Raw genomic sequence first — 15,110 nt, forward strand, 5'->3', positions numbered from 1 at the left:
ACGCCAAGCAGTACTTCCCAGAACTTCTGCTGCCAGTCTCCTTGTCCCCACAGTGAGCCACAGCCACTGCCCGCCTCCACAGGAGACCCTCCTACACTAGCAGGTAGGTCTGGTTCAGTCTCCCCTGGGGTCAGTGCTCCTTCCCCTGGGTCCCAATGTGCACACTACTTTGTGTGTGGCCTCCAAGAGTGGAGTCTCTGTTTCCCCAAGTCCTGTCGAAGTCCTGCAATCAAATCCCACTAGCCTTCAAAGTCTGATTCTCTAGGAATTCCTCCTCCGTTGCTGGACCCCCAGGTTGGGAACCTGACGTGGGGCTCAGAACCTTCATCCAGTGGTTGGATTTCTGTGGTATAAGTGTTCTCCAGTCTGTGAGTCACCCACCCAGCAGTTATGGGATTTGCTTTTACTGTGATTGCGCCCCTCCTACCATCTCATTGTGGCTTCTCCTTTGTCTTTGGATGTAGGGTGTCTTTTTTGGTGAGTTCCAGTGTCTTCCTGTCGATGATTGTCCAGCAGCTAGTTGTGATTCTGGTGTTCTTGTAAGAGGGAGTGGGAGCACGTCCGTCTACTCTGCCATCTTGGTTCCTAATGTCTCTCACCCTTTGTCTTTTGATTGGAGCATTTAGTTCATTGACATTCAAAGTGATTACTGACAGGTATGTACTTATTGCCATTTTATTACTTTTTTTCTGGTTGTTTTTGTAGTTCTTCTGTTATTTTCTTTTTTAGTCTTTTTCCTTGTGGCGTGACAATTTTCATTAGCACTATGCTTATATTCCTTTTCCCCTAGTTTTGGTGTATCTATTGAAGGTTTTTTATTTGTGGTTACCATAAGGTTCATGTATGTTGACTGATAACTATATCCACTTGTTTTAAACTGGCAGTCATTTAAGTTCAAACACATTCTAAAGATCTATATTTTTTACTCCCCTCCCCCATGTTTTGTGTTTTTGATGTCATGGTTTACATCTTTGTGTCTTTCCCTTAACTGTTTATTGTATTTATAGTTGATTTTCCAATTTTTGTCTTTCAATCTTCATACTAGCTTATTTAAGTGGTCGATCCACAGCCTTTACCATATATTTGCCTTTACTAGTGGGATTTTTTCTTTCCTATAAATTCTTACTTCTTTTTGTAGCCTTTTTCCACTTAAAGAAGACTTTTTCACATGTCTTATAAGATCAGTTTAGTATTGATGGAATCTTTTAGTTTTTACTTGTCTGAGAAGTTCTTTCTCTCTCCTTCAATTCTGAATGATAACCTTGCTGGGTAGAGTATCCTGGGTTCAGGTTTTTCCCTTCCAGCACTCTAAATATATCATGCCACACCCTTCTGGCCTGCAAAGTTTCTGCAGAAAAATCTGCTGATAGCTTTATGAGGGTTCCTTGTATGTGGCTCTTTGTTTTTCTCTTGCTGAATTTAAAATTCTCTCTTTATCATTAACTTTTTGCCATTTTGATTATGGTACATCTTGGTGTCAGTTTGTTTGGGTTCATCTTGTTTGGGACTCACTGTGCTTCCTGTACCTGGAAATCTGTTTCCTTCTTCATCTTCAGGAAGTTTTCAGCAATGATTTCATCAAATACATTTTCTATCCTTTTCTCTCTTCTCCATCCAAATTCTAGTATGCTTGATATGGTCCCATAGGTCCCTTAAAAGTCCTCATTTTTAATTTTTTTTTTTTTTGCTATTCCGATTGGATGATTTCCATTATTCTCTTTCAGATTGCTTATTTATTCTTCTGTATCACCTAGTTTGCTGTTAATTCCTTCTACTGTATTTTTCATTTTAGTTATTGTATTCTTCAGCTGTTTATTTTTTATATTTTTTAGTTCCTTGTTAAAGTTCTCACTGTGTTCATATATTCTCTTCCCAAGTTCAGTTAGCATTCTTATTACTATTACTTTGAGCTCTTTATTTGGTAAATTATTCAATATTTATCTCTATTTCATTAGGGTTCTTTTGGGGGGCGAGGGTTCTTGTTCGTTCAATTGAAACATATTCCATTGTCTTCTCATTTTGCTTATCTTTCTCTGTCTCTATGAAATTAGGTGAAATGGTTACCTATTCCAGTCTTGAAGGGGTGTCCTTGTGTGGGAGCATCCTTATACAGTCTGCTTGTGCCCAGTGGCTTTAGTGGAAGAGCTGAATCTGAAGCAATCATGGGCTAAATCTTCCCCCAGGGTATGCTGGCAACTACCACCTTGGTAGGAGGTAGGGCTGGAGATGGAAGGGCTAGGGCCTGAGACATGTGTAAGCCAGGGCTTCTCCTCTGCTCAATGGCAGTCACTGCCTTCTCAGGGATGGGAGTGGGGTTCAAGGGACTGGAGTGGAAGTCCTGAGGGTTGCGTCTGAGCCAGCTCCATTCCCTTTAAGTGTGCACACTCTCCTTGGCAACAGCACCTCCACACTGGCAGAGCCAGAGCAAGAGGGGCCAGAGCAGGTGCCTGATATGGACTGGGTTGCATGCTGGGGTGGTCCCAGCAAGCTGGTCAGAGCCCAGGCAATTTTCAACCTGCTGCCTCCATGCTCTTCCTGGGGGTAAGCAAGTGTGTGTGTGTGCACTCCCAAACAGCAGAGTCTTGGTTTCTTACAGCCTTCCTGTAAGTTCCATTGGTTTTCAAACCAGCTAAGGGGACTTGTCTTCCTGCTGTTGGACCCCAGGGCTGAGCTGCCCAAAATGTGACTTGAACCCCTCACTCCCCAGGGAGGATCACCAAGCCCATGATATTCCCCTCCTCCTCTGTGTCCCCATGCTAGGAGTGTGGTTCCTGACCCAATTGCTTCTTCTCCCTTTCTACCTGACTACATGTGGATCTTTCTTTATAGCCTTGGTTGTAGAAGAGCTTTTCTGCCAGTCTCCATGTTATTTGCAGCAAGAGATGCTCCACATATAGATATATTTTGATATGTTTGTGGGGGAGGTGAGCTTTGCATCCTCCTACTCTGCCATCTTGATCCAGTATTCTGGATTCTGACCATTCTAATAGGTAGGTACTGCACCTCATTGTTGTTTTAATTTGCATTTCCCTGATGACATATGAAGTGGAGCAGGTTTTCATATGCCTATTTGTCATCTGTATATCTCTGATGAGGTTTCTGTTAAGGTCTCTGGCCCATTTTTAGTCAGGTTGTTTGTTTTCTTATTGTTGGGTTTTAATATTTCTTTGCATATTTTGGATAACAGTCCTTTATTAGATGTGTATTCTGCAAATATTTTCTCCAAGTTTGTGGCTTATCTTCTCTTTCTCTTCACATTGTCTTTCACAGAACAGTTTTAATTTTAATGAAGTCCAGTTTATCAATTATTTCTTTCATGAACTGTGACTTTGATGTTGTATCTAAAAAGTACCCAAGGTCATCTGTGTTTTCTCCTATGTTATTGTATAGGAGTTTTATAGTTTTATGTTTTACATTTAGGTCTGTGACCCATTTTTGGTATATTTTTGTGAAGAGTGTATGGCATGTGTTAGGATGTTTTTTTTCTTTGCAGGTGGATGTCCAGTTGTTCCAGCACTATTTATTGAAAAGAGAACCTTTGCTCCATTGTATGGTCTTTGCTCCTTTGTCAAAGATCAGTTGACTATATTTATGTGGGTTTTTTTCTGCACTCTCTATTTTATTCCATTGATCTATTTGTCTATTCTTTTTCTGAATCTACACTGTCTTCATTACTGTAGCTTTATATTTTAAGTCTTAATGTTGGGTAGTGTCAGTCTTCCAACTTTTTCTTTTTCAATATTGTGTTGGCTATTTGGGGAATTTTTGCCTCTCCACATAAACTTTATAATCAGTTTGTTGATATTCACAAAATAACTTGCTGGGATTTTGATTGGGATTCCATTGAACCTATAGATCAAATTGGAGATAACTGACATCTTGACAATATTTACTATTCCTCTCTACAAGCATGGACTATCTCAACATTTATTTAGATCTCCTTTGATTTAATTCATCAGAGTTTTGTAATTTTTCCTCATGTAAATCTAGTACATATTTTGTTAGATTTATACCTAAGTATTTAATTTGGGAGGGAGGGAGTGCTAATATAAATAGTATTGTGCTTATAACTTCTACTTCCACTTGTTCACTGCTGGTATATAGGAAAGTAATTAACTTTTGTATATTAACCAAGTGTCCTGAAACCCTGCCATAATCACACATTAGTTCCAGGAGGTATTTTTGACAATTATTTTGGATTTTCTACTTTGATGATCATGTCAGATTTATTTCTTCCTTTGCAATCTATATACATTTATTTCCTTTTCTTGTCTTATTGCATTAGCTAGATCTTCCAGTATGTTGTTGAAAGGAATGGTGACAGAGAACATCCTTGCCTTCTACATGATTTTGTTGGGAAAGTTTAGAGTTTCTCACCACTTGGTATGATGTTAACTGTAAGTTTTTTGTAGATAATCTTTATCAAGTTGAGGAAGTTTCCTTCTATTCCTAGTTTACTGACAGTTTTTATCATTAATGAATGTTGGATTTTGTCAAATGCCTTTTCTGCATCTATTGATATGATCATGTGATTTTTGGAAACAGGTTTTGTTTTTGTTTTTGTTTTTTGTTTGTTTTTGGCCACGCTGCATGGCATGCAGGAATCTTAGTTCTCTGACCAGGGATTGAACCTGTGCCTCCTGCATGGAGTTCTAACCACTCGACCGCCAGGGAACTCCTATGGAAACGGTTTTTTAAAAGGCTTTTATTCTAGTTTTCACCCTCAGTTTGGCCAGCTCACTTTTTAATTCTTTTACTTTTAAATTCTTTTTTGTGCTTTGTTGTTACTGTAAAATGGAGATAATAATTTACATATGCTAAAATGCACAGATCTTAAGTGTACAGGCTGATGCATTTTGAAAAATGTATACATTCATGTAACCAACATCCCAATTAAGATACAGTACATTTCCAAAAATTTCCTTCATGTTCTTTTCCTGTTCTGTTTAACACATCTTTGCCTTTAGAATTTCATATAATTGGAATCATATACAGTATGTACTCTTTTGTGCCAGGCTTCTTTTTCACAATTAAGTGTTTTCGAAATTCAAATATGTTGTTATGTATAACAATAATTCTTTGATTTTTATTGCTGAATGATATTTTATCATATGGATATTACACAACTTGTTTATCCAATCTCCTGTTTATGAACATTTCAGTCACTTCCAGTTTGGTACTATTATGAATAAAGGTACTATGGACATTCTTGTACAAGTCTGTTTATGGATGCACACTTTTCATTTCTCCTGGGTAAAAATCTGGGAATGGATTGCTGGGTATTAAGATATGTGTATGTTTAACATATAAGGAACTCTCAGTTTTCCAAAGTGGTTTTACCACTTTGTACTCCCACTTTGTATCTATATGTGAGTTTGGGTTGCTTCAAATCTTTTCCAACACTTTATAAAGTCCTTTAAATTTTAGTCGCTCTAGTGGGTGTGTAGTAATATCACATTGTAGTTTTAATTTGCATTTCCCTGGTGACTAATGATATACTGGACATTCATATATCTTATTGTAAAGTATCTGTTCAAGTGTTTTGCCCTTTTAAAAATGAGCTGTCTTTTTCTTAATGATTTGTAGGCATTCTTTATACATCAGGTTATGAATAATCTTGTAAGATATATGTATTGCAAATATGTTCTCCCAGCCTGTGGCTTACCTTTTCATTTTCTTAACAGTTTTTTGAGGAGCAGAAATTTTTCATTTTGATTAAGTCAATTTATCAATTTCTTCTTTTATGTTTAATGTACTTTATGTTCTGTCAAACAAATTTTTGCCTATATCTAGGTAGAAAAGATATTCCCTTATGTTGTCTTGTCCCTAGAAGCATTAAAATTTTAGTATTACATTTAGATCTTTGGCTGATGTGGAATTAGTTGTTGTATATAAAATTAAAGTCAAGGTTCATTTTTTCTATACAAATATCCATTGTTTATCACCATTTATTGAAAAGACTTTTCTTTTCCCAGTGAATTGCATCAGCACTTTTCTGAAAATCAATTGACTCTGTGAATTTGTTTCTGGACTCTCTTATGCTGTTGCGTTGATATATTTGTCTACCATAAGGTTTCTCAATTTCAGCACTATTGACATCTTGAGCCAAATAATTATTTGTTGTGGGGAAGTTTTTCCTGTGCATTATAGGATATTTAGCAGTGTCCCTGACCTCTACTCATAAGATGCCTGTAGTACCCATCCCCTAATTGTGACAACCAAAAATGTCTCCACACATTGCCAAATGTCTCCTAGGGGACAAAATTGTCGCTGGGAGAGCCACTGCATATCCTTTTGCCAACACCACATGACCTGAAATTATACAGTATAAGGTCTCCAATTCTTTTTCAAGATTATATTAGTTATTCTAGCTCCTCCACATTTCTATACAGGCATACCTCAGAGATATGTGGGTTTGGTTCCAGACAACTGCAACAAAGTGACTATCACAATAAAGAAAATCACATGAATTTTTTGGTTTCCTAGTGCATATGCAAGTTATGTTTACACTCTACTGTAGTCTATTAAGTGTGCAGTAGCATTATGTCTAAAAAAACAATTTATACACTTTAATTTTAAAATTCTTAATTGCTAAAAAAAATTGCTAACCATCATTTGAAACTTTAGTGAGTGTAATCTTTTTGCAATGGTAACATCAAAGATCACTGATCAGAGATCACCATAACAAATATAATAATAATGAAAAATTTGCAATATTGTGAGAATTACCAAAATGTGATACAGAGAGATGAAGTGAGCAAAGGCTGTTGGAAAAATGGTGTCAATAGATTTTCTGGATGCAGGGTTGCCACAAACTCAGTTTGTATTAAAACACAGTATCTGCAAAGCACAATAAAACGAAGTGCAATAAAATGAGGTATGCCTGTACAAGCTTTAGAATCAGCTTATCAATTTCTACAGAAAAACCTGCTGAGATTTTGATGAAATTATGTTGAATCTGTAGATCAACTTGGAAAAAATTAACAACATAACAATTATTGAATCTTCCCATCTGTCTTAGTCAGCTTAGGCTATTTTTATTATTTCTCATAATAAAAATAGCAGGGACTTGGTGGCTTAAACAGTAGAAATTTATTTCCCACAATTCTGGAGGCTGGGAAATCCAAGATCAAAGTGATTGATTCCTGGTGCTCACTTCCTGGATTGCAGATGGCCAGTTTCTCACTGTCCCTATATAGCCCTTGTAGGGCTGCCATAACAAAATACTACAGACTGGGTGGCTTAAACAACAGAAATTTATTTTCTCATATTTCTGTAATCTGGAAGTACAAGATCAAGGTATGCCTAGTTTGTTTCTCCTGAAGCCTCACTCTTTGGCTTATAGATTGCTTCCTTCTTGCTATGTCTTCACATGACATATGTGAATTTGTACACACACATCATTGGTGTCTCCTCCTCTTCTTATAAGGATACCGGTCCTATAGGATTAGGGCCCCACTCTTATGACTTCATTTATCTTAATTATCTCCTTCAACGCCCTATCTTCAAATATAGTCACATTAGGGATTAGAGCCTCAGTGTGTAAATTTTGAGGGAACACAATTCAGTTGATAACATAGGAGGTTATCAGTTTTCTAAAGTATGTTTCAATGAGCCGGATTTTGGCTTTGTTATTTTCTTTCTTTTGTCTGTTTTCTATTTCATTGTCTTATCCTCTTATCTTTATTATTTCCTTCCTTACGCTTACTTTTTTACTTTGCTCTTCTTTGTTTATTGTCTTACAGTGGAACAGTAGGTCATTGATTTAAGACCTTTCTTCTTTGTCTAACATAAGCACTTAAAACCATACATTTCCTCTAGGCACTGCATAAGTGACACTGCACAAATTTTGATATGTTGTATATTTACTATTTTTCAGTTTTAAATATTTTCTAATTTCTCTTGTGATTTCTTTCCTGAGCCATGTATTATTTAGAAATGAGTTGTTTGTTTTAAATTTTTGGATGTTTTCTAAACTTTGTATTGCTTTTGATTTCCAGTTTAATCTTGTTTTGGTCAAAGAACATACATACATATGATTTCAATAATTTCACTCTGATTGAGAGATGTTTTATGGCATAGCATATGATTTATTATTGTGAAAGCACCATGTACACTCGAAAGGACTGTATATTCTGTCATTGTTGGATGTAGCATTCTGTGAATATCAATTAGATCAGGGTGGTTGACAGTATGTTCAGATTATATTTTTACTGACTTTTTTTTGGGGGGGGTGGTCTCTTGTTCTACCCCTTCCAGAAAGGTGTTAAAATCTCCTGCCACTATTGTAGAATTGCCTGTTTCTCCATTTTATTCTTTCAATTTTTGCTTCATGTATTTTTGAAGCTCTGTTATTACATGCATACACATTTATGATTATTATGGCTTCCTGATGAGTTGATGCTTTCATCAGTATAAAATGACCCTCTGTGTAATGAGATCTATTTTGTCTGATATTAATAGCCACTCCAGCCTTCCTATGGTTATTTTGCACTATGTCTTTATCATTTTGGGCTGCTAAAACAGAATACCAAAGACTAGGTGGCTTATACATAACAGAAACTTATTTCTCACAGTTCTAGAGGATCGATGTCCAAGATCAGGGTGCCAGCATGGTCAAGTTCTGGTGAAGGCCCTCTTCTGGGTGGCAGAATACCAACTTCTCTGGTATCCTTATATGGTAGAAAGATGACTAGAAAGCTCTCTAGGGCCTCTTTTATAAGGGCACTAATTTCATTCATGAGGGCTCTACCCTCATGACTTAATTACTTTCCCAGAGGCCCCATTTCCTAATACCATCACATTGGGGGTTAAGATTTCAACATATGAACTTTAGGGGGACAGAAACATTCAGTTCATTTTCCACCCCTTTTTTCCAATCCATTTACATGTGTTTTTATATTTAAAGTGCATCTCTTGTATATAACATAGTTGGGTCTTGCTTTTAATTTTATTTTGTTAATTTGTGCCTTTTGATTGGAATGTTTGATCCATTTAAAGTAATTATTGATATGGTTGGATTTAGGTCTCCCATTTTATGATTTGTTTTCTGTATTTTTCTGGTTTTTTTGTTCCTCCTTTTTGATTTTTTTAAACTCCCATTTAAGATTACCTATTGACTTTTTAGCTATGTCTCTTACATAATTTTCTTAGTGGTTACACTAGGGATTAAAATATTCATTCTTAACTTTTCACAGTCTACTTTTAGCATTAGGACTGTACCTTCCCATGAAATGTAGTAATCTTGCAATCACTTAGTTCAATTTACTAGCCCCTGCTATTGTCTTATGTATTCTGTTTTATATACTCCATGCGAAAATATTATAGTTTTTCCTTTACATAAAAATATGTAGCCTGTTATAAAGCCAGTTCAATTACTTTATTTCAAATACTGAATGTTTTAAGTTCTAAATTTTTCATTTGGTTCTTGTTTGTATTTTCTAATTATGTGTTGAGGTTTTCCACTTTTTCATTTATTAATGTATGTTTTCCTTTACTTCATCAAGCATAGTTACCATAGACACTTTAATTTTTTTAAAATTTTTATTGGAGTATAGTTGATTTACAATGTTTTAGTTTCAGGTGTACAGCAAAGTGAATCAGTTATGCATATACATATATCCACTCTTTTTTTTTTTTCCAGATTCTTTTCCCATATAGGCCATTACAGAGTATTGAGTAGAGTTCCCTGTGCTATACAGCAGGTTCTTATTAGTTATCTATTTTATATATTTTAGTGTGTATATGTCAATCCCAATCTCCCAATTTATCCCTCCTCCCCCTTATCCCCTGGCAACCATGTCAGGGGATAAGGGGGAGGAGGGATAAATTGGGAGATTGGGATTGACATGTACATACTAATATATATGAAGTAGAAGTAGAGCCTCCATGACTCTACTTGTTTTGTAAATAAGTTCATTTGTACCCTTTTTTTTCAGATTCCACATATAAGCAATATCACATGATATTTGTCTTTCTCTGTCTGACTTACTTCACTCAGTATGACAATCTCTAGGTCCATCCATGTTGCTGCAAATGGTTATTTCATTCTTTTATATGGCTGAGTAGTATTCCATTGTATATATGTACCACATTTCTTTATCAATTCCTCTGTTGGTGGAAATTTAGGTTGCTTCCATGTCTTGGCTATTGTAAATAGTGCTGCAATGAACATTGGGGTGCACGCATCTTTTCAAATTATGGTTTTCTCTAGGTATATGCCCAGGAGTGGGATTGCTGGGTCATATGGTAGTTCTAGACACTTTAATGTTTTTATCTGATAATTCCAACATCTTGATCTGGCCTATTGATTGTCTTTTCTCTTGAGAATGAGTCACATTTTCCTGGGTCTTTATATATTGAGTAATTTTTTATTGTATGTTGCACATTATGTTATTTTGTTGAGACTCTGGATTCTGTTATATCTAAAGGAGAGAGAGGTGTGCGTGTGTGTGTGTGTGTGTGTTGATGTTTTTGTTTCAGCAGCAAATTAATTTGGTTATATTCAAACTGCAAACTATTTCTTCTAAGGTGGGTAACAACTCAAAGCTCAGATGATTTCTTTTGTCCTTTCTGAGGTGCTTTGTGTCTATGGTATAAGAGTCAGCCAGAGACTTGGGCAGAGTCTACACAAGAACTCAGGGATCCTCTTCTCTACTTATCTCCTTTTCACAATTCCCTTTCTCACTCTTGAGTGGCTGTATTTAAATATCCCAAGCTCTAGTTTATGGTTTATCAGTCCAGAAACCTGGTTGGTTTTCTATAAGTGCTTCAACCACCCTGTGTCATGCTGAAATTGTGGCCTGTTGTCTGAGTAATGCTGCAAAAGTGGGGCACATGCCCCTTCTCAGAACTTTCTTTCACATTTTGATTCCCGTTTAAAAACTATGTTCAATCTTCAGACACTTCAAGTAGTTGTTTTTATTTTGTCCAGAGTTTATAATTGTTATCTGTTGGAGGATAGGTTTTTTAAGATTTTATTCCTCCACATCAGAAGCAGTACTCTTGATTGATTCACTTTTTAGGTTTATTTTAAAAGTCAACACCGTATCAGTAATATAGAAGGAAAATGAGTATCACTTGCTGTGGACTGAACATAAGCATAAAAATAACAATGATTATTATTTATTTTTTAATCTGAAAGTAAAAATAGATAAGAACTATAAGAAATAAATTTTTAAAATATAAATTCTTTTATGAGAAAAATAAAACTATTTTTAATCTGTCACTTTTAAAAGAGAAAATCAGCTCTAGTAGCTTAGTTTAAGACAAAGATGGTATCTTACATCATTGAATGGTTCAGATTTTTAGTTTTTACCAATAGAGAGATTCCAAACTGACATGTGTACATGGATGGAAAAGGCAAAAGATATATCATAGCGTTTCTAGTATGGCTAAATACTGCTAACCAAGAAAGTAAACAAAAAAGTCACTTTAACAAACTTTTGCTTCAAGAAATCTCCCTCAGGGAATCTCTAGAATTTGCTCTGAAGGTGTAGGCTTATTTGGTAATGTCCACAGGCTGATGGAATAGGGGCTCTTTAACTACCCTATCCAGTTTGAACAATGCATATTTAGCATTTGTAAAAATCAAAACATTCAAGTGTCAGTTCATAATGTCACAATATTTTCATGTTCATCAGATGAGCTCAGAACCAGCTCATTCAGAAACAAGTCATAGTGTTGGTTTGCCCTCAGCCCATTCTCTTTGTCTTGCCAATGAAATAATGAGATTTAGCATAAAATAATAGTCATTGGGGTCACTGCTCATCTTTTCATAAAGCTGAAGGAACAAAAGTTGAGAATCCTCTACTTCAAATAACATGACTAACAATTTTAAGCTGAGATACTTTCCCAAAGCTTTTTAACTCCTTGGTACTAGAGCTCCTTGATTTGCAGAAACCAACTCTCTAATCTGCTGGCCCCAGTAATGCAATACTTACCTGTACTCCCAAAAGACACTGTCACCCATTCTATAGGGCTGCAGCTCCTCACAAAAAATGGTTGGATTCCAGACAGTCTATTCAGCACCCCATTCCTTTGGTTTTAAGTTGCTTGCTATGGATTACTCTGGAGAAGTCTAAGAGACAATAAATACAACAATTGTTTCAGAGCTTCAGAGTTCTTACCTCTGTCTCCTCAGGTCTGAAATTCTAAACTCTTCCTCCAACGGAGACGAAAGCCCCATTCAACTTCTGCCCTTAGCTTTTACCCCTCAGGCAGAGACCATCAATTATTACCTGCCCGCCCCGCCCCCCCCACTCCCCGCAACTCCACAAAGCTCCATCTCTTCAGGGATGGCCTTGAGGCACCTAGGCCTTAAGTGCCAGTAGAGGTTGGCTTACAAAAGTGAAAAAGCTACAGTCCCTTAAGGGCATGGGACTCAAGGCAGGGAATTCACTCACTCTAGGGTACCCTCTATTCCCTCTGGCTGTGTTCTTTAGAAATGAAACAAATTCTTGTGAATGATGCATGCTTATCAGACATAGATAGTCTGAAAGACTTTGGGAAATACTATGGTAAAATTCTCTAGGATCATTGCTTAAATTAAGTTCAGGATAAAATGCTCCATAAGGAGGGTGAACACGTAATTTATCATCCAAACCTGGAAGTTTGAGGAAGGTGGAGCTACTAATAATCATGTGGGGAAAATAGGGGTAAATCAGAATTGCACCAGGCAAACTGGGACCTGTGCTTACCCCAACTATACCTGGTCTTCTGAGTGCCTGGACTCCCACTGTCTTCCTCTCAGCCTTCCCTGTCTTTCTCAACTCAAATAGCACCTCCTCAGAGAAGTCTTTAGAGGCTGTTTCTTCTCTAATTATTCATCTTTCCCAGACTGGGTTTCCCTAAGCCAGAATCTTATCCTTTACCCAGGCTACAGAAAGAGAGCTAGACTGCTTAGCTTAGAATCCTGGCTCTACCTTTATTAGTAGAGAGACTTTAGGCAAATTAACCTTTCTGTGGTGGTTTTCTTATCTGTGAAGCAGGTAGTAAATAATAATAGTACTTACTTGTGAGGATAAAATGAGTTCATATATGCAAAGCACTCAGAACACCACCTAGGCTGTAAGTGCTCAGTACTGTTAGCTATCACTTCCTCTAAAAATATTATTTTTCCTACCAGAGTCAAGTATCAGATCACTAAAAAATTTGCATTTCTAAAGGCAAAATTGTATAAGTTACTTTTGCCTCATCTATTGTTTCAAATCCTGATATTTTGAGGAGGATATTTTCCTTCAGTGGTGGTCCTGAGTGAAAAAAAATTTAAGTCACCTGAAGTCCCAATTTATGTCCCAGTACTTGCTGCATTATACAAGTTTCTATTTGCTTTTCCTGGGTGGCTTTCTGGTTTTTATCCTAAGTCATGTTTTTGGTTTCTGTAGCAAGGCCCCAGCTTTGACACATGTGGAAAAAGAAGGTCCCACCTGCCATTTCAGTAAACAAAGGATGTTGCAGCCATAAAGACATCAGCCACTATAGCCCCCGCTGGTGTGCCCTGAGGGGAATTCAGGATGGAGGAAAACAGGGTACTGGCCCTAGATAGTTAAGATGCATATCAGAGGAATAATTTCAGTGAGCCCAGACTTGCATCTTTCCATACCTAGAAAAGGACTAAAATCATCTTGAGATGTCTTTATTTTTAACTGAAGTATAGTTGATTTACAATACTGTGTTAGTTTCAGTTAGTTTCACAACATAGTGATTCAATATTTTAATAGACTGTACTCCATTTAAAGTTATTACTAAATAATGGCTATATTTCCCTGTGCTGTACAATATATCCTTGTTGCTTATTTATTTTATACATAGTAGTTTGTATCTCTTAATCCCCTTTTTTGCCCCTCTTCTCTTCACTCTCCCCACTAGTAACCACTAGTTTGTTCTCTATATCTGAATCTGTTTCTGTTTTGTTATATTCGTTTTATTTTTTAGATTCCACATATAAGTGATAATGTAGAGCACTGGTCCCCAACCTTTTTGGCACCGGGGACTGGTTTTATGGAAGACAATTTTTCCACAGACGGGGGTGGGGTTGGTTCAGGCGGTAATGCGAGTGATGGGGAGCAATGGGGAGCAGATGAAGCTTCACTCGCTTGCCCGCCACTCATCTCCTGCCGTAGCCGGGTTCCTAACAGGCTGCGAACGGTTGGGGACCCCTGACGTACAGTATCTGTCTTTGTCTGACTTATTTCATTTTTCACTTAGTTTAGATCTGTGATTCGCAGCTGGAGGAGAATTTGCCCCTTAGGAAACATTTAACAATGTCTGGAGACATTTTTAATGGTCCTACAACTTGGCAGGGGAGAGTTACTGGCATCTAATAAGTTGAGCCTCCACAACAAAGAATTATTGGGCCCAATATGTTAATCATGCCAGATGAAGCCGGAGGTTTGTCCTAGATACTAATATGTTACCAGTTATATGTATTGTATTTTCATTTTTCCTGTGGTACCTTTTGATGAAGAGAAATTCTTAATTTTAATGTAATTTATCAATCTTTTCTTTTATGGACTGTGCTTTTGTCTCTGATTTAAGAAAGTTCCCCTCTGCCCTAAGGATAGAGACTCCCCAATGAAGTGTCTCAAAAGTTTTAAATTTTGCTTTTTTACACTTAAGCCTTTCATTACGTTTATAATGTAACAGTCCAAAACTAATTTTTATATGAAGAACTAAGGACCATTTACTAAAAGTCCATCTTATCCCCACTGGGTTACAATGTTGTCAAAAATCAAGTTTGCAAAAATGGACTTATTTCTAATTGTTTATTTTCACCTTTCCATCTGGAGGCTAAAGTTGTTTTCACTTTTTTATAAAAGGAAAATTGAATCCCAAGATTTCAGTAGGTTTTTTTTTGTTTTTTTTTTTAGTGTTTCTCTATATTTTCTAGAGAAACAAAAGGAAGGAAACCTGATGTTGTTATTTTGAATACCAGGGCCAAATATTTCTCAAATTAAAATGAACTCATTAACTTTACTGAAAGTTGTTTCAATTCTCCACAAACTACATTGCCCATAGTACACATTTCAGAAAGGTTGGAAACACATTTGTTTTTCAACTAGCAAAAGAGAGCCTTTTCTGACACCTTTTTAACACCTATATTTAACCTT

At 36.6% G+C, this 15,110-nt stretch overlaps 1 protein-coding gene across 1 annotated transcript in view; it reads right to left on the reverse strand.

The window, feature by feature from the left end:
- HTR3B (5-hydroxytryptamine receptor 3B) overlaps positions 1-12,187 on the reverse strand; it is a 70,204-nt gene extending 58,017 nt beyond the window's left edge. Inside the window, exons 1-2 of the mRNA XM_059929313.1 lie at positions 12,129-12,187; positions 11,943-12,037 (exon numbers count right to left, since the gene is read on the reverse strand). Of these exons, the coding sequence (XP_059785296.1) occupies positions 11,943-12,037; positions 12,129-12,187 (154 nt within the window). The remainder of the gene's footprint in view (positions 1-11,942; positions 12,038-12,128) is intronic.
- Positions 12,188-15,110: the final 2,923 nt, after the last annotated feature.

This window comes from Balaenoptera ricei, chromosome 8, assembly GCF_028023285.1.
Source record: "Balaenoptera ricei isolate mBalRic1 chromosome 8, mBalRic1.hap2, whole genome shotgun sequence".
Taxonomy (NCBI): Eukaryota; Metazoa; Chordata; class Mammalia; order Artiodactyla; family Balaenopteridae; genus Balaenoptera; species Balaenoptera ricei.